The sequence below is a fragment of the Macaca mulatta genome, chromosome 1 (assembly GCF_049350105.2).
Source record: "Macaca mulatta isolate MMU2019108-1 chromosome 1, T2T-MMU8v2.0, whole genome shotgun sequence".
In the NCBI taxonomy this organism is placed as follows: Eukaryota; Metazoa; Chordata; class Mammalia; order Primates; family Cercopithecidae; genus Macaca; species Macaca mulatta.
In genome coordinates, this window is record NC_133406.1 from 83,114,974 (window position 1) to 83,135,437 (window position 20,464).

Below are 20,464 nucleotides of genomic sequence, written 5' to 3' on the forward strand. Positions count from 1 at the left end.
CTGGAACTCAGCCACACTTACTCATGACATATTGTCTATGTATCTACACATAGTAGATAGTGTGGTTATACCAGTATATAGTGTGGCTGCACCCACACCGCAAGGGGAGAGTCGAGTAGCTTTCAGAGGTGGTATGGTCCCCATACCCTAAAATGTTTGCTATCTGACCTTCTACAGAAAACGTTTATCAACCCCTGGTCAAGATACATGAAATTCCCTTAACTTTCAAAGCCTAAGTCTCTCCATGTAAAGCCTCTTTTTAATCTATAAAATATCAAAATTTTATCTCTTTTTAAAATCCAGATCATGACCCCCTTATCCATTGTGTCTTGCTAACCTTTTTGAAGCAAGAAATTAAACGATTTGATAAGTTATTATTTGTCATACATAAATCCTTAAAAGATCTTCAACTTGCTATAAAAGGAGAGATCATCCTCACCCAAGAATTGGAGGAAATACTTAATTCTTTTCTTAATATGAGAGTGCCTACATTGTGGCAGGTAAGCAATTATTATTATTTCCTATTTTCTTGCTTGCTTGAAATAAATGTCCAACCTCAAGGGAATGGTGAAGGTAAATGGTGCATCTATGTGATGAAATATGTAACTCTTAAAAGATGCTGACATACTTTTTCATATTTTCACATCTCTGAAGTTGGAGTGCCTCTTAACAGTCACCGTTAGCCACAGGCGGCACCGTCATGTAGTTCTCACTCTGTGTGTGTGTGAACTATGTATCATGGGAGTTCATGTCAAAGTAGGTGCACTCTTGGTGTTACTTTAAGTGTTAGGTTTCATTGCTTTTAAAATAGAAACAAAGCTAAACTAAATGATGAAGAAATTGCTGGGTTGTGGTCTTAAACAGAAGACCAGATTGTAAAAACACAAAATTTATTAGACCAGGAATGATAAGCCATAGAAGATCTGGCAGCACAGAGTAGGAAATTAACAAGCTTGATGTTGGACACAAACACTATTTCTCCAGAAATGAACTTCTCCCCTTAGGATTAGCACTGGCCTTTTCCAGAACCCTGAATCCCATACCAGATTAAAAACCTGGTTAAAAACCTGTGGAGACATGTGAAAAGATGTTCAACATCATTTGCTTTTGGGGAAATGCAAGTCAAAGCCGCAATGAGATACGAGTTCACACCTACTAAGATGGAGATAATTAAAAATACACAAAAACAAGCATTGAGAGAAATTGGAACCCTCATGCATCACTCATGGGAATGAAAAATGGTGCAGCTACTTTGGAAATAGTCCAGTAGTTCCTCAAAAAGTTAAACAGATTTACCATTTAGCCCAGCAATTTCACTCCTAGGAATATACTCAAGAGAAATTAAAATATAAATCCAGGTCGGGCACGGGGCCTCATGCTTGTAATCCCAGCACTCTGGAAGGCCAAGGCAGTGGATCACCTGAGGTCAAGAGTTCGAGACCAGCCTGGCCAACATGGTGAAACCCATCTCTACTAAAAATAATAATAATAATAATAATAATAATAATAAATGGCCAGGCATGGTGGTGGGTACCTGTAATCTCAGCTACTTCTGAGGCTAAGGGAGGAGAATTGCTTGAACCCAGAAGGCAGAGGTTGGAGTGAACCAACCTCTCCAGGTTGCACTCCAGCCTGGGCAACAGAGGGAGACTCCGTCTCAAAAAATAAATAAATAAATAAATAAATAAAGTCCACACAAAAACTTGCACATGAATGTTCATGGCAGCATTATTTATAATACCCAAAAGGTGAAGACAATTCAAATGTCCATTGTCTGATGAATGGATAAAATATGATATGTCCCTATAATGAAATATTATTCAGCCAGCAAAACGAATGAAGTACTGACACAGGCTACCATATGGATAAACCTTGAAAACAGTAGTTCTTCTGTGCTAAGTGTAAGAAGACCATCACAAAAGACCATATATTATATCATTTCATTTACAGGAAATGTCCAGAATAGACAAATCCATAGTGACAGAAAGTAGATTATTGGTTGCCTCGGTTTGCGGGTGACAGAGAATTGGAGAATGGATGCTGAGAGGGTTTTCTTTTGGAGTCATGAAAACGTTCTACAATTGACTACAGTGGTAGTTGCACAACTCAGTGACTATACGAAAAACCATTAACTTGTACACTGTTGTACCCTTTAAATAAGTAAGTTGTATGGCATATGAGTTACGTATCAATGAAGTTATTTTAAAACCTATGAGAAAACATGAAGACAGACAAGAGTAAATAATAACAATTATAACTCCTTAAAACTGAATATAAGCTGTGATGAAAAATTGAGATGTAGAAACACATCCAGAATCATAGGACTTCAGAGCTTGAAAGGCTCTTAGGGAACGCCCACTCCAATGAACTTATTTTACAGATATGGAAACTAAAAAGCAGAGAGGCCTTATTACATTCTTAGCAAGCCCCGTGGTGAAACAGCTAGGACTCTACAAGTGCAAAGTAAGGCTGAAAGAACACGGCTGAGTTGGTACACTCTAAGTACAGTCACATGTGGCTGAGACCATTGCTCACTTGACAGAGTGACAAGAGGTAAGATGAGTCAGCTTGGACAAATGGGTAGGAACTAGTGCATTCAGAGACAGGGTGAGCAGAAAGACATGCTGTGTAAGGAACAGATGAAGAAATCCTATTTTGGACATGGAAAGTGTGAGGAGCTAGAGGGGCTCTCAAGTGGAGCTATTGAAAAGCAACGGGACTGATCTTAGTTATTTCTTGCCTTCTGCTAGCTTTTAAATGTGTTTGCTCTTGTTTCTCTAGTTCTTTTAATTGTGATGTTAGGGTGCCAATTTTAGATCTTTCCTGCTTTCTCTTGTGGACATTTGGTGCTATAAATTTCCCTCTACACACTGCTTTAAATGTGTCCCAGAGATTCTGGTATGTTGTGTCTTTGTTCTCATTGGTTTCGAAGAACATCTTTATTTCTGCCTTCATTTCGTTATGTACCCGGTAGTCATTCAGGAGCAGGTTGTTCAGTTTCCATATAGTTGAGCTGTTTTGAGTGAGTTTCTTAATCCTGAGTTCTAGTTTGATTGCACTGTGGTCTGAGAGACAGGTTGTTATAATTTCTGTTCTTTTACATTTGCTGAGGAGTGCTTTACTTCCAACTATGTGGTCAATTTTGGAATAAGTGCGATGTGGTGCGGAGAAGAATGTATATTCTGTTGATTTGGGGTGGAGAGTTCTGTAGATGTCTATTAGGTCTGCTTGGTGCAGTGCTGAGGTCAACTCCTGGGTGTCCTTGTTAACTTTCTATCTCATTGATCTGTCTAATGTTGACAGTGGGGTGTTAAAGTCTCCCATTACTATTGTGTGGGAACTAAGATCAGAGCAGAACTGAAGGAGATAGAGACACAAAAAACCCTTCAAAAAATCAATGAATCCAGGAGCTGGTTTTTTGAAAAGATCAACAAAATCGATAGACTACTAGCAAGACTAATAAAGAAGAAAAGAGAGAAGAATCAAATACACACAATAAAAAATAATAAAGGGGACATCACCACTGATCCCACAGAAATACAAACTACCATCAGAGAATACTATAAACACCTCTATGCAAATAAACTAGAAAATCTAGAAGAAATGGATAAATTCCTGGACACATATACCCTCCCAAGACTAAACCAAGAAGAAGTTGAATCCCTGAATAGACCAATAACTGGTTCTGAAATTGAGTCAATAATTAATAGCCTTCCAACCAAAAAAAGTCCAGGACCAGACAGATTCACAGCCGAATCCTACCAGAGGTACAAGGAGGAGCTGGTACCATTCCTTCTGAAACTATTCCAATCAATAGAAAAAGAGGAAATGCTCCCTAATTCATTTTATGAGGCCAACATCATCCTAATACTGAAGCCTGGCAGAGACACAACGAAAAAAGAGAATTTTAGACCAATATCCCTGATGAACATCGATGCAAAAATCCTCAGTAAAATACTGGCAAACCGAATCCAGTAGCACATCAAAAAGCTTACCTACCATGATCAAGTTGGCTTCATCCCTGGAATGCAAGACTGGTTCAACATACACAAATCAATAAATGTAATCCATCATGTAAACAGAACCAAAGACAAAAACCACATGATTATTTCAATATATGCAGAAAAGTCCTTCAAAAAAATTCAACAGCCTTCATGCTAAAAACACTCAATAAACTTGGTATTGATGGGACGTCTCTCAAAATAATAAGAGTTATTTATGACAAACCCACTGAATGGGCAAAAACTGGAAGCATTCCCTTTGAAAACTGGCACAATACAGGGATGCCCTCTCTCACCACTACTATCCAACATAGTCTTGGAAGTTCTGGCCAGGGCAATCAAGCAAGAGAAAGAAATAAAGGGTATTCAGTTAGGAAAAGAGCAAGTCAAACTGTCCCTGTTTGCAGATGACACAATTGTATATTTAGAAAACCCCATCATCTCAGCCCAAAATTTTCTTAAGCTCGTAAGCAAATTCAGCAAAATCTCAGGATACAAAATCAATGTGCAAAAATCACAAGCATTCTTATACACCAGTAACAGACAAACAGAGAGCCAAATCATGAATGAACTCCCATTCACAATAGCTTCAAAGAGAATAAAATACCTAGGAATCCAACTTACAAGGAATGCGAAGGACCTCTTCAAGGAGAACTACAAACCACTGCTCAATGAAATAAAAGAGGACACAAATGGAAGAACATTCCATGCTCATGGATAGAAAGAAACAATATTGTGAAAATGGCCATACTGCCCAAGGTAATTTATAGATTCAATGCCATCCCCATCAAGCTACCAATGACTTTCTTCACAGAACTGGAAAAAACTACTTTAAAGTTCATATGGAACCAAAAAAGAACACTCATTGCCAAGATCATCATAGCCAAAACAACAAAGCTGGAAGCATTATGCTACCTAACTTCAAAGTATACTACAAGGCTACAGTAACCAAAACAGCATGGTACGGGAACCAAAACAGAGATATAGACCAATGGAACAGAACAGAGCCCCCAGAAGTAATACCACACATCCACAACCATCTTATCTTTGACAAACCTGACAAAAACAAGAAATGGGGAAAGGATTCCCTATTTAATAAATGGTGCTGGGAAAACTGGCTAGCCATATGTAGAAAGCTGAAACTGGATCCCTTCCTTACTCCTTATATAAAAATTAATTCAAGATCGATTAAAGACTTAAATGTTAGACCTAAAACCATAAAAACCCTAGAAGAAAACCTAGGCAATACCATTCAGGACATAGGCATGGGCAAGGACTTCATGACTAAAACACCAAACGCAATGGCAACAGAAGACAAAATTGACGAATGGGATCTAATTAAACTAAAGAGCTTCTGCACAGCAAAAGAAACTACCATCAGAGTGAACAGGCAACCTACAGAGTGGGAGAAAATTTTTACAATCTACCCATCTGACAAAGGGCTAATATCCAGAATCTACAAAGAACTTAAACAAATTTACAAGAAAAAATCAAAAACCCCATCAAACAGTGGGCAAAGGATATGAACAGATGCTTCTCAAAAGAAGACATTTATGCAGCCAACAGACACATGAAAAAATGCTCATCATCACTGGCCATCAGAGAAATGCAAATCAAAACCACAACGAGATACCATCTTACACCAGTTAGAATGGCAATCATTAAAAAGTCAGGAAACAGCAGGTGCTGGAGAGGATGTGGAGAAACAGGAATGCTTTTACACTGTTGGTGGGACTGTAAACTAGTTCAACCATTGTGGAAGATAGTGTGGCGATTCCTCAAGGATCTAGAACTAGAAATACCATTTGACCCAGCCATCCCATTACTGGGCATATACCCAAAGGATTATAAAGCATGCTGCTGTAATACAAAGACACATGCACACATATGTTTATTGTGGCACTATTCACAATAGCAAAGTCTTAGAACCAACCCAAATGTCCATCAGTGATAGACTGGATTAAAAAATGTGGCACAGGCCGGGCGCGGTGGCTCAAGCCTGTAATCCCAGCACTTTGGGAGGCCGAGACGGGCGGATCACGAGGTCAGGAGATCGAGACCATCCTGGCTAACACGGTGAAACCCCATCTCTACTAAAAAATACAAAAATCTAGCCGGGCGAGGTGGCGGGCGCCTGTAGTCCCAGCTGCTCGGGAGGCTGAGGCAGGAGAATGGTGTAAACCCGGGAGGCGGAGCTTGCAGTGAGCTGAGATCCGGCCACTGCAGTCCAGCATGGGCAACAGAGCAAGACTCCGTCTCAAAAAAAAAAAAAAAAAAAAATGTGGCACATATTCACCATGGAATACTATGCAGCCATAAAAAAAGGATGAGTTCATGTCCTTTGTAGGGACATGGATGAAGCTGGAAACCATCATTCTGAGCAAACTATCACAAGGACAGAAAACCAAACACCGCATGTTCTCACTCATAGGCAGGAATTGAGCAATGAGAACACTTGGACACAGGAAGGGGAACCTCACACACCGGGGCCTATTGTGGGGAGACCGGAGCAGGGAGGGATAGCATTAGAAAACATACCTAATGTAAATGACGAGTTAACGGGTGCAGCACACCAATATGGCACATGTATACATATGTAACAAACCTGCACGTTGTGCACATGTACCCTAGAACTTAAAGTATAATAATAAATAAATAAATAAGAAAAGCAATGGGACAAGAGCACGGGCTGCAAAGCGAGTGCTTGGTGTCGCCAACCTAGACAGAGCCATGGATTCAATCTGGGAGAGGGAATATAAAGTAGCAAGAGAAGAGGGCTGAAAGGATTCCAGGCAACACCAGCCTCGAGGGAGGGAAGAAGAGGTGCCAATGAATGGGACCTAAAAAGAAGTAGTTGGAGAATTCAAGAGAAAGCCAGGATGGAGTCTAGTCACAGAAGCCTAGGGGAGAGAGCAGGAGGAAGCAATGAGGTCCGTCAAAAGCTGCAGAGGATATAGTGCGGGGAGTGAGGCTTGAAGATGGAAAATGAAGGTCGCTTGTGATTTCTAATGAAGACTCCAGAAGAGGGGACAGTAAACAAAAGGAGAAATAGGCTAGAGGGCTGCAAGGGTCTCCTCCTCCCCACTTGCAACAAACAGGTAGGATTGAGTGTTGGGTGGTTCGTGTAGTTAAGATGGAAGGGAGCGTTAATAAACAGGGCTAGAGAATGGAAAGCTGAATCCACAGGGGCAAGGGCAGGGGCAGCTAGGCTCAGAACTGGAAGGCAAAGGTAGGTAAGGGAGTAGACAGTGGGTGGGATTTATAGAACTTTGTATAGGGGAAGGCCAGGAAGCTGAAATTGCTCATACCTAATAGCATGTGAAGGTAATCTCCCCAGAGAGGAGGAAAGAAGGTGAGAAAATGAAAAGATTTGAGAAGAGTGATAAAAGCCTTCAGCCAGGATGGAAGCTTCCAAGCGTTTTATCCAAAACACTGTTAAGATAATGTTGTTTTGCCCTGGTAATAAGGTTTAGACTTTTCATTATGTGCTTTCAGTTGGAAAATGACATTCTCCTGCGAAGTTATTTCTGCCTGGCACTTGAGTCTATTACCAAGGTTTGCAGAAATGTTCCTAATGACCCCAAAGACAAGGAAAAAAAATGATGTGACTGTCTTTACATCCCAACAGAAACACGCCTACAGATCATGTAAGCCACTGAGTTCCTGGATTGATGATCTCATCCAGCGACTGAATTTCTTCAATACTTGGGCCAAAGTGGCTTATACTGCAATACAGCGTCGGTATGGATGAAAGCTGCTTTACATTTCTTCCTCATTTTTGCTTAAAGCCCAAAGGTTTATGACATCATTTCCCATGCCTGGTCTCCTTGGGTTGTCACAGTTACATGTGAATTAAGCAAGGGCAGGATTCTTGTCTTCTGTTTGAGCTGAGAAAGTGGGGACCTAATAATGTTGAGTCTTGAGTAAACTCCCTCCACTCCAAGAGACAGAGTTATGACTACAACATAGTACATTTCTCTTTCCTAAGAAATGCACAGGGTGAAATGTGAAAGGAAATAATTAGTTACATGTAATTTTTTTTTTTTTTTTTTGAGACAAGAGTCTCGCTCTATCACCCAGGCTGGAATGCAGTGGCACAATCTCGGCTCACTGCAACCTCCGCCTCCTGGGTTCAAACGATTCTCCTACCTCAGCCTCCCTAGTAGCTGGGATTACAGGCACCTGCCGCCATGCCCAGCTCATTTTTTGTATTTTTAGTAGTGACGGGGTTTCACCATGTTGGCCAGGCTGGTTTTGAACTCCTGACCTCAAGTGATCCATCTGCCTTGGCCTCCCAAAGTGCAGGGATTACGGGCATGAGCCACCGCGCCTAGCCACATGTAATTTTTAAATGTGTTTGTAGTTACAATAAAAATAGCTGGAGAAGCATTAGAGTAGCGACATCTAGCAAGTGCCTCACAGGATATGGTGCATTTCTCTAGGAGCTTTACTCACAGCAGTCCACTCAGTTCTCACAGCAGCCCTGTGATGTGAAGTAGGTGCTATCATTATCATCATCCCCATTTTAGAGATGAGGAAACTGAGTCCAAGGACATGAAATGCCCAAGGCTTCACAACTAGAACATGAAAGTATTGAGATTCAAACCCAGAACTGGTTCCAAAGTCTGTGCCAGGCTGCCTCCTACACCGTTTAACTATAAGTGTAGCAGCAGCACTGCAGACATCTGACCCACATTTCTTTATATCCTTTGGGAGAAGTCTGTGCCTCAAAAACAACAAATGAGATTCCACAAGGTGCAGGCAGGATTCTCACTATAATAATGACATCTCTTGTTACCCAAATCTGTGGCCTTGCAGCCTTTGTGGTCCCCCTTTTCCCTCATGAGCTTAAAATCATAGCTGGCTTCCATTCAAGGACCTGATAAAAGTCCTGCATTGGGGGAGTTGAAATGAAAAGTAAAAGAAGTGCCCTGGGAGGGGAGGGACTGGAGGAAATGGCCCACATCACCCAAAGCTGTGCAATTATTATGACCTTAACCCCTCAACCTGTGGTCTGCCTTCCACTAGGTATATGAGATTTGTCACAATTTGGAAGCAGTCTATTCCATCATCTAGCCAAAAACGCAAACACCCTGAGGAGTCAGAGAACAATTTCCTTGAGGGATTTCCTTCAAGATACTGGCTCCCAGCTTTCTTCTTTCCACAAGGTGAGCATTAGAACCAAGGTCAGCTCCACACCTGGCCCAGACAAGTCTGCACTCAGCCCATCTGTCACTCACCCTTTCACCCTCCCCTTTAGGATGACAACACCTGCGCCTCCACAGGTGTCTGGGTCTCTAGTGTAGATTAGTGTGGAGCAGTCTCTTCTCCCTCCCCACCCACTTCCTTCCCTCACCCCAACCTCCTCACATGCCAAATCCACCCACCCCTATCAGATTTCACCTGCGCCTTGACAGGTCACTGTCTCATCTCTTGGCCACTGCTCCTGTGATGTCAAAAGTCAACACTAGCACCCAGCCCCTCCAAAGGCCATGACAAAGGGGCGGAGATGGGCAGCTTCACAAGATTGACTCTGAGCTTCAGCCATTCATTCATTTATTTCTGTAACAAGATTTGATGACTGAATGTTTGCTGGGACCTAGGCCCGACCTGCTCAGCACAAATGTCCAGCAGGGAAGGCAGACATGAACCGGAGTGCATTCCAACGATGTGTGGTTGGGGGATGGAAAGAGAGTTGTAAAGGGGTGACACTGGGCTGTGAGCTCCATGAAGTCAAGAACCAGGTCTGTTTTCAGTTCTGTGGTGTCCCTAGCACCTGATACAGTCCCCAGCGCACACACACACGCACAAAGCTCTCAATAAATATTTGAAGAATGAATGAATGGCATTCTGAATAGAATATATGAATGGATCAGTACTTGTGGAGCATAAAACAGAGGAACCTTCACTAAGAACCAGGGAAGCCCACTAAGGAAATAACGTCTAGGATGAGTCTTGAATCTTGCTACCAATTAAGTATTATCCAGGTGCGAACAGAGGAAGAAGAGAATAATTCGTGGAGCTTACTTGGTATTTACTGGGTGCCATGCACTGTTCTGAGGATTTTGTATAAAAGGGATAAGACATTTAATTCTCATGGCAATCTTATGAGGTTGTTACTGTAACTATCCCTGTTTTCAGAGAGAAAACCTTAGCACAGAGAAGTTAAGAAATTTGCCCCAAGTCATATCACTAGCAAAAAGTTGAGAGTCTCATCCAAGGTCACTCCACTACTGAGTGAAATGATTCTGGAGGGGAGTGGGGGAAACTAATAGGTGACTGAGTCAAGATTTGAACTCAGCCTGACTTAAAAAGTTGAGTGTTTCAATGACTGGACTAAGCAGGGACAGCATTCTTACTAGAGAAAACACCATTTGCACTAGGAGAAACCAAATGTTCATTATGGCCAAAACAAAAGACCACAAAAGGGAGAATGGTGCAGCTGCAGAGTTGGGCACGGTTGGTCCCCAGGGCTGTGTAAGACACACTGAGAGAGTTGACTCCATCCACAGGATGGCCTGAAGTGTTTCAGGCCAGAGAGGTTATGATCCAGCAGCTACAGGAAGGAAGAAGGGCAGGGGTACATTGGAGAAGAACAAGACTGGGTCCTGGTCATTTAAGGAGTCTGCAAATTAGCCAGGTGTGTTGGTGCACACCTGTAATCTCGGCTACTCAGGAGGCTGAGACAGGAGGATTGCTTGAGCCCAGGAGGTCGAGGCTGCAGTGAGCCATGATCGCGCCACTGTACTCCAGACTGGGCAACAGTGCAAGACCCTGTCTCGTCAAAAAATAAATAAAATAAGGAGTCTGCTTTATTCTCCAGGCAAGAGCTGGTGGTGATCAGAGTAGGGTAGTGGTAGTGAGCAGAAGCGGGGAGTAGGGGGCATTTAGGAAGCAGAACCAACTGGACTCTGTGTTTGGAAGGACAGGGGTAGAGGGGAGAAGGAGATTAAGCATGACTCGTAAGTCTCTGGCTTGGAAAGCTGGGTGGCTGCTGGCATCATTCACTGAAATACAGAGCACAGGGAGAGGAGCAGGCTGATGGCGATTGTAGTGACAGGCATGGTGAGTTCGAGATGTTCTCATTTTTTTCCTACTGCAGGTAGCCTTTCTCCATGCACCCAGGGGGAATCATGGCCACAAGCACCTCAGCAACCCTAGAGGCAATAGAACCTCCCTTTTCCCAGTGTTCGTATGTCATTTCTTGAGGAAGACTCTGACACACTTGGTCTTGTAGTTGCCCCGGGTCCCATCTTTGTTGCTGAGAGGATGAGGTATGATCATCAGCCAAGATTGGCTCAGAAATGGAGAGGGTCTCAGAATTTACAGCCTGTCTATCCCCACAATGAATACAGGAGGGGTGCTGGCCTTGAAAAACAGCCCCCATTCACCAGGAGGCTCCTGCAGCTGGCCAGACCAAAGTCAACAAGGCCTAAGAGGGTGGGTGAACTGGCCCTCTGCTCCCGCCCAGCCCATCTCTTTTGTTCTCTCTTTTTCTTCCACTCTTCCCTTCCTTCGCCATGAGACATCATTGTTGCTAACCCCAGCAGGAGGCCCTGAGACTCACAAGGAACTTGATGGTGTGTGTTCTTCTCCAAAGCCTTTCTTGCTGCTGTGCTTCAAGACTATGGGAGGTCCCGAGGAATCTCTGTGGATACCCTCACCTTCACCCACCATGTGATTTCCGACACCACTGACAAGGATGAGAAGTTCTCCGTATTTATGCCAAAGAAACTCAATATAGTCAGGAGAGCATTTAAGGTACTGGAATATTCAAAGATTAGAAAGGGTAATCATTCATTCATTCATTTATTCAATCAGTTATGCCCTCTACAAACCTTTATTCAGCACTTACCATGTTCCAGGCACAAGAGAGGCAGATCGACAAGGTACAGCCCTGCTTCAAGTCCAAATGCCCTCAGACTTCATGTCTCCCACTCTCTTCCTTGAGGCGGGAGGAAAAAAAGATTATAAATCGTGAATAAAAGATTTAAGTTAATATAATCAACAGACTTTCTAAGTGTCCCCTATTATAAATGAAGACAGAATGCTGCTGAGGTCAGGATTAAAAGGTGATATTTTAAATCAGGGGGCAAACCTGTCCTCGCTGCTCTTGGCTGAAATGCCTGCCCCCACCAACTGGCTTATTTCAGAGCTCAGGCAGGTGCCAAGTGAAAACCTGCACCTACCCGGCCCTCAGCAGTGCAGCAAGTGGGACCCATGGAGGCAGCTTGGGCTGGAGCAGAGTACACAGCACCAGTGAGCCAGATGCACCACACACCCCAGCCCTGCCACTCACGCCACTGTCCCCACTGATTTGAAGGGCCACGGTTGTCATTTTCTAAATTCCAATTTGTTCTGGGAATCTATTTTTCTGCTCCAGGACTAATGCTGGAGAGGAAGAGGGGACAGGGTTGGGAGAGGTTGGTTTAAAGATTTAAAAAAAAAAAGAATGTGAAAGGATGCTCAATATTTTTAGTCAGAGAAATGCAAATCAAAATAATAATGAAATACCATTTTACACCCAGTAGGTTGGCTATAACCAAAAGAATTGAAAAAAATAATAATAAATAAATAAATACAATCATGTACCACTTAACAATGGGGATATGTTCTGAGAAATGCATTGTTAAGAATGTATTTCCACAAACCTACATGGCATAGCCTACTGCTTACCTAGGCTAGATGGGATAGCCTGTTGCTGCCAGGCTACAGACCTGTACAGCATGTTACTGTATTGAACACTGCAGGCAGTGTAACACAATGGTAAGTAATTTGTGTACCCAAACACTTCTACACATGGAAATTCATAGATGCATTGCTCTACATCATCACTAGGCAATAGGAATTTTTCAGCTCCATCATAATCTTATAGGACCAGCCTGGTATATGTGGTCTGTCACTGACACAAATGTTGTTATGGAGCTCATGATTAAATAAATTGAGGGTCATACATAGCCATATATTTATGTTTAGCTTTGGTGTAGATACTGCCAAATGGTTTTTCAACGTGGTTGTACCAATCCACAAGCCCACCAGTAATGTAGAAGATTGCTCCATAGCCCTGCCAACATTTACTTGGTATTTTTAGTGGACGTGCGGTGATATATCTTTTTTTTTTTTTTTTGAGATGGAGTCTTGCTCTGTTGCCCAGGCTGGCAAGCTCCACCTCCTGGGTTCATGCCATTCTCCTGCCTCAGCCTCCTGAGTAGCTGGTACTACAGGTGCCTGCCACCAAACCCGGCTAATTTTTTTGTATTTTTAGTGGAGACGGGGTTTCACCGTGTTAGCCAGGATGGTCTCGATCTCCTGACCTCATGATCCGCCCGCCTCAGCCTCCCAAAGTGCTGGGATCACAGGCGTGAGTGACCGCGCCCAGCTGCAGTGATGTATCTTTATGATTTTAATTTGCATTTCCTTGATGATTAATGAAGTTGGGCACCTTTTAAAATGACTATTGATATTTGGATCTCCTCTTTTGTGAAGTTTCTGTTCAAGACTGTGAACTGCTTTTGTCTTATTGATTTATAGAAATTCTTGTATATTCTGAACATATGCTATCAGATACATGTGTTGAATGTGTTGAAAGCATCTTCTCCCACTGTCCAAATCACTTTCTTAATGGTGTCTTTTGATTAACAAAAACTTTTTTGTTGTAACGAAGTCCAGTGTCTACATCTTTTATTTAGGGTTAATGCTTTTTTATGTTCTGTTTAAGAAATCTTTGCCTACCCTAAACTAAGTTCATGAAAATATTCTCCTGTTACCTTCTAGAAACTATATTGCTTTACCTCTCATTTTCTATGATCTATATATAATTGAAGGCCAGTCATGGTGGCTCACACCTGTAATCCCAGCACTTTGGGAGGTCGAGGCAGGCAGATCACCTGAGGTCAGGAGTTCGAGACCAGCCTGGCCAACATGGCGAAACCTCATCTCTACTAAAAATACAAAACATTAGCCGGGTTTGGTGGTGTGCACGTGTAATCCCAGCTACTTGGGAGGCTGAGGCAGGAGTATCACTTGAACTTGGGAGGCGGATGTTGCAGTGAGCCAAGATTGTGCGACAGAGTGAGACTCTGTCTCAAAAAAAAAAAGTAGAATTGAGTTGTGTATGGTGTGAGGTGAGATCAAAGTTCTTTTGGTTCCATATGGGTACCCAACTGACTCAGCACCATTTATTTTTCATTGAAATGGCCCTTTCCCTACTTCAACTTTGTCATAGATCAAATAATTCTATATGCCTGGGCCTGTTTCTATTGAAATAATCAGATCATTTTTATCCTTTATCTCATTAACATAGTGGATTACATAGAACTATCTGGAGTGTACTTTGTTATAAGGTATGATTCCTATATTAGGAATTTTTTTAATGAAGAATGGAAGCTAAATGTGATGAGAGAGCTTTTCAGGGTTTATGGAGATTATCACATAATTTATCACTTTTATCAATATGATTTATTAAAAGATCCTAAGGTTGAATCATCTTAATTGTAATATTTTTTCAAGATTTTTGTATCAATATTTTATGTGATATTATTCTATAGGATTGGGGTGGGGGGGCTTGAAGAGGGTGATGTTTTTAGTTTTTATTGTGCATATTATTAATGGTGGTTTCCTTATTCTAATCCTGTCTGCCTTCTGTCTTTAGGGATCTCACAGTTTCTGGTCCACTGGGGATACTTCTTGTTTTCCAGTGCTTTTATAGATGCATTCTGGGATTTGGGGTGGGAGGAGGTGGTGGACACTCATGCTGTTTGGCCTCTTGGTCCAGTCCTGGTCTTCCTCTCCTCAGCACTCATCAGACTGCACTGAAGATGATTCCGAGACTACCCAGAATTAGGGAATGTTAGAAACATGTCAGAAGAAGGATGGAACTGGGAGAGTTTGTCCTACAAGGCAAAAGACTGAGGAGAAAAAGAAATATTGAAAAGGGTGATACATGAAGAACTAGACTCTTAATTCTGCTAGAACTCCAACCAGGGGGAGCCCCAAGGAGAAGACACATGCAGTTGATCTAAATTGATGATGATGGTGGAGTGTCCTTTTATAGACAGGGAGTGGCCTGTCACTGGAGCTTTAGGAGAAATCAGGTGACCGCTTGGCAAGAGTACTGACGTGGAAGAAAGCTCAGGTTCAGATGTGTTTTCGACTTGAGGTTTACCCAACTGTTTATTAATTCACTCACTTGAAAGTATGGGTCCAAAACTGCTCTGACTGTTGGAAATACTGAGGTGAACAAAAGAAAGCTCCTGCCCTCCAGAAGATCCCAATCTGCCTGATAATGATGGCACTGATGCTTACTAGCCCACAATGACTGAGTACTATGTGCTAAGCTCTTTACCTGCATTATTTAATCCTCACAAATTATCCTCATTCTGTAGGTCAGGAAACTAAGGTTCCAAGAGGCAGATCGTAAGCTTTGAACCCAAGTCTAGCTGACTCTACACCCATAGCCTAACCTCTTCCTACATAACCCATTAGACATGAAAAGGCTACAAGAGGCAGATGTGCACCAGGGCCTTTACTTATGACTCACAGGGGGAGTGCAGGAGTATGGACTGCCCGCCTAACTTTACTTTTTGCCTCTATCCATCTAATCAGATGTTCTCAGTTATCTCTGCTTTATACAAAGAACCAGCTTCCACTGAGTTGAAGTAAGATTACTTTCATTTATTCTGAGTGGCTCTTTGAAGAGTTAAATCACTCCAAAAGGGGCTGTTTACAAATTACCTACAGTTTAGGTTTTTCAGAGGAAAAACCCATGTAAGCTATGACCAAGTTACGCCAAGTATAAATGGAAGTGACGTTGTCAAATGCGTTAGATTAACTTCTTCCAAGATGGTTAGGAAAGGACAACACTAGAACAAATGCAGCACAGGAAAATCTGCATTTATATAAGTTAAGGGGAAGAGAAGTAAAAATCATTATACAAAGCAATTCCCAGTAAAATTCTTTTTTTTTTTCTTTGAGATGGAGTCTCGCTCTGTCGCCCAGGCTGGACTGCAGTGGCGTGATCTCAGCTCACTGCAACCTCCACCTCCCGCGTTCATGCCATTCTCCTGCTTCAGCCTCCCGAGTAGCTGGGACTACAGGTGCCCACCACCACGCCTGGCCAATTTTTTGTATTTTTAGTAGAGACGGTGTTTCACCGTGTTAGCCAGGATGGTCGCAATCTCCTGACCTCGTGATCTGCCCGCCTCAGCCTTCCAAAGTGCTGGGATTACAGGCATGAGCCACCGCGCCCAGCCAAAATTCTTTTATAGAATAAGCCAAAATAGGAAGTGCTTAATATGAGTTCAGCTTGCACCTCCAGGTAGTCACATTCCAGAGTGGACAACACAGAAGGCGTCACCAGGCACAGCACAGGCTCTTCCACACTGCCGCCCCTGTGTCAACAAGCTGGCCCAGGCTGCATCAAGGGGGAGCTCAGGACAGCGGTGCCCACCCCTTCTCTTCAGAGACCTGCCCCATCAGAGAAGATGGCAGAGCCCTCCAGGGTGGCCAGGTACTTGGCCGCCAGCTCCTCCAGGCTGGGCATCCCTCCAGCACACCTGTAGGAGAGCATGTGGCTTCACAGGCCCACCTTAGGCACACCTGGAGTCACCTGGAATTGGAGCTGCAGGCAACTAAATTTTCTACTTCACAGACCTCATCAGAAACTCATTTTACTTAACCCTTTATCATTAAAATGTAATCATCTATTTAACCTGTATCATTCAAAAATATATGGAACCTGGCCAGGCGTGGTGGCTCACACCTGTAATCCCAGCACTTTGGGAGGCCAAGGGGGACGGATCACTTGAGGTCAGGAGTTCGAGACCAGCCTGGCCAACATGGCGAAACCCATCTCTACTAAAAATACAAAAAATTAGGTGGGTTTGGTGGTGTGCTCCTGTAATCCCAGCTACTCGGGAGGCTGAGGAGAACCACCAAAACCAGGGAGGCGGAGGTTGCAGTGAGCCAAGATCGCACCATTGCACTCCCGCCTGGGTAACAGAGCGAGACTCCGTATCAAAAAAAAAAAAAAAAAAAAACCCTCTTCTACCTTTTTTACATTTCTAGAGCCTTGACAGTAGTTGTGGCCACTATGGTAAAGGTAAGTGACGTTTGAACACAGTGTACTCTGTCACCTTTTGTAACTGTTCTTGCTCTCTCCTAAAAAGCTAGGCTACACAATTACAGTTGTAGAAATTTGCATCTTTATTGTGTTTGAAGGTATTTGTCTTCATGCTGAGGAAGAGCGTCATGGAAAAAATACATATATTTCAGTTCAGGATGATTATATAGATACACCTAAGCCTGTAACGTTTTTAAAGCACTCAGAATAGGAAAAAAAAAATGAAGCATTCACCTTAGAACTTGGGGCAACATGCCTTAGGCAGGACGAGCCCCTCTGGATGCATCGGCTCAGTTCCGGACGGAGCCTCTGGTTGGTCGCTGCTTCTCCTGGGGACCCCTGACACCACCTCTCTTCCGTCTTAGGGCTTGGATTCCTCTCCCACTGGAGTTTACATTTTTGGTTTATTCATCGAGGGGGCAAGATGGAATCGCGAACAAAAGATACTGGAAGACTCGCTGCCTCTGGAGATGTGCTGTGATTTTCCCGACATACACTTTTTGCCAACAAAGGTAACCACCCTGCTATTATCCTGAAATCCTAAACCTCTGGGCATTCCTTCAGTAATATACAAACTACTCTTATTCCCATTCCCTACAATTTCACAAGGGAGATGTGATAATATACTCAGACAACAAAGATTTTAAATCCCCCAAAATGTTACTAAAATCTAAAGTAGATGCTATACTTACATCCCATGTTCTCAATAATATGTACTATAAAGTCATAATACTCTTTAAATTCTCCAGGTATAATTTCCACAGGCTGTTACATTAACCATTTAACCTTAAATGTATCTAATTCATAACAAATCCCCCAAGCCTATAGCATACAAAAATGTGAGCTACTGATTCACTTGAACTACTCAATTTGACTACTGGATTTTTTTTTTTTTTTAAGATTTCTACCGAAACACCAAATGCTTCCAACCAGACAGATTCAGAATGCTATACTTTTGAATGCCCAGTTTACCAGACACCTGAGAGGTCAAGAATTTTAGCAACTACTGGTTTACCAATAAACTTTTTAACATCAGTGTATTTATCAACGAAGAAACCTCCTAGTCACTGGATCACAATGCGGGTTGCATTGCTTTGTGAGAAGAATGAAAAATAAATGTCCATACCAAACCATTTTAATTTTTGACTCTAACCAGACTTACATGTTTCAAGACATTCACGTGTAGTCAACACCCTTTATAAAGTATTTGTGTGTTTAGCCAGACTGAACAGGTGCAGTCTTTATTTCATTTGTACATGAAAACTTCAACCCAGAGGGGAATCTTGCAGCTGCGTTTTATCCTAAGTACCTAAGACCTGACCGTGCAATGTCCCTGTGGTTGGGCTTTAGTACAGGTCAGCACAACCCGCAATACAGCAAATTTGACTCTCCTAACAGTAAAAAGCACGGCACCTGACAGGATATCAGGGCATGCCTTTATGAACTTTTTGGTAAAAATGATTTATAAAATTATATACAATAAAATAAATACACACATGTAGAATAGATCTTTGGAATGCTTCCCCTGGCTTCTCTAAGTAAACACAGAATACTCCACTGCTGACCTAGCTGCAGACTTCTGAAACTAAAGAGAAGGGCCTTCTTCTTTAAAGAAATGCAGTCTGGGCCAGGCATGGTGACTCACGCCTGTAATCCCAGCACTTTGGGAGGCCAAGGCGGGTGGATCACCTGAGGTCAGTACTTCGAAACCAGCCTACACCACCACGACGAAACCCATCTCTACTAAAGATACACAAATTGGCCGGCCGTGGTGGTGCAGGTCTGCAATCCCAGCTCAGGAGGCTGAGGCATGAGAATCACTTGAGCCTGGGAGGCAGAGGTTGCTGTGAGCTGAGACTGTGCACTCCAGCCTAGGTGACAGAGCAAGACTCTTGTCTCAAAGAAAAAAGGAAAAAAAAAATTGCAGTCTGGCTGGGTACAGTGGCTCGTGTCCGTAATCCCAGCACTTTGGGAGGCCAAGGCAAGATGATCACTTAAGGCCAGGAATTCAAGACCAGCCTTGACAACATAATGAGACCCTCTTTACAAAAACTGTTTAAAAAATTAGCCAGGCATGATGAGGCACCTTTAGTCCCAGCTACTCAGAGTCTGAGGTAGGAGGATGGCTTGAGCCCAGGAGGTTGAGGCTGCATTGAGCTATGATCATGCCACTGTACTCCAGCCTGGGAAACAGAGCCAGACCCCACCTCTTTTAAAAAAAAAAAAAAAAAAAAAAGTGCAATATGGTTCTGACTTCACTAGACCTCTTTGCCTACTAAAAGCCAAATCCTGAGAATTTGGTAAGTTCAATGTTTCTATAGGAAGAATGTTACTCTACTAATAATGGCTATCATAACTGAGCACTATGTTGAGCACTAATAATTCCTGTACCATCCTCAGGCCCCTCTATACTATGTGGACGTATCAGCCAGATTTTATACATGAGGAAACCAGTGCTCAGAGATTAATTGCCCACACACACATTGCTAAGAGGGAGCAGAACTAGCATTTGAAGCCACATCTCACTGTCACTTTATCATGGCAATGGTCCATGGGCAGAAAGCATAACTCACATATACACAAATGAAGATCCTTCTCTCCATAGTAAGGGGGGTAGAAAAGGTGGGACTTGTCCCCAGCACTAGACTCTTTAACAGCCATGAACAAAACATGTATTTAATTGTGTCCAGGAAACTGTACCATCTACCTTTAAGTAAATTGCACCTAGAAACACTCCACCTTGTATCTTTTGTTAATATCCTGTACTTCATCATTTGCTCCAAACAGTGCAAAACTAAAGACCAAAATATATATCATATGCTTGGTATTGGTGCATATTCTGACATACCTACATTTTGCAATGTAATGTGGCAATGTAATGTCCCAGCAGGAAGAACTGAGACACGAAGCTGTCTGATCTCATCTCACAATTCAGGATTAGAGTCAACTGGAAATCCAAACGAGCACTAAAGCATGGTCAGCAGGCATAGTACATGTGTGTGTCTCTCACACATGTACTGTCTTTCAGATGCACAGATGCTTCTGTGATTCATACAAATGCATTCCAAAGTATGACTGAATCTACAATAGTTTTAGCATTTCTGTATTTTCTCAAACAGCAAATACTAAATACATGACCATTTTCTGGGAGTTAGGACTCCCAACTAACCCCTTTGAGTTCCAACATTCTGAGTCTTAAAATAAACAGCAGTTGGCCAGGCTCCCAAACAGATGATCCTAGGAAAACAGGAGGCTGGGTGGGGGTGGGAATCTAAGGGCTCCTATCTTGGTCCCAAAAATCCCAGAGTTTCAAGCAAGAAGGGGGGGGGGTGAAAAAAAGGCT

General features: G+C 42.7%; 1 protein-coding gene across 2 annotated transcripts in view; it reads left to right on the forward strand.

Moving 5' to 3' along the window:
* DNAH14 (dynein axonemal heavy chain 14) overlaps window positions 1-18,237 on the forward strand; it is a 497,862-nt gene extending 479,625 nt beyond the window's left edge. For both annotated transcript variants that reach the window (XM_077938651.1, XM_077938650.1), the window contains 6 exons: window positions 304-500; window positions 7,630-7,742; window positions 9,030-9,169; window positions 11,602-11,762; window positions 17,487-17,633; window positions 18,022-18,237. In XM_077938651.1, the coding sequence (XP_077794777.1) occupies window positions 304-500; window positions 7,630-7,742; window positions 9,030-9,169; window positions 11,602-11,762; window positions 17,487-17,633; window positions 18,022-18,237 (974 nt within the window). The remainder of the gene's footprint in view (window positions 1-303; window positions 501-7,629; window positions 7,743-9,029; window positions 9,170-11,601; window positions 11,763-17,486; window positions 17,634-18,021) is intronic.
* The last annotated feature ends 2,227 nt before the right edge of the window (window positions 18,238-20,464 follow it).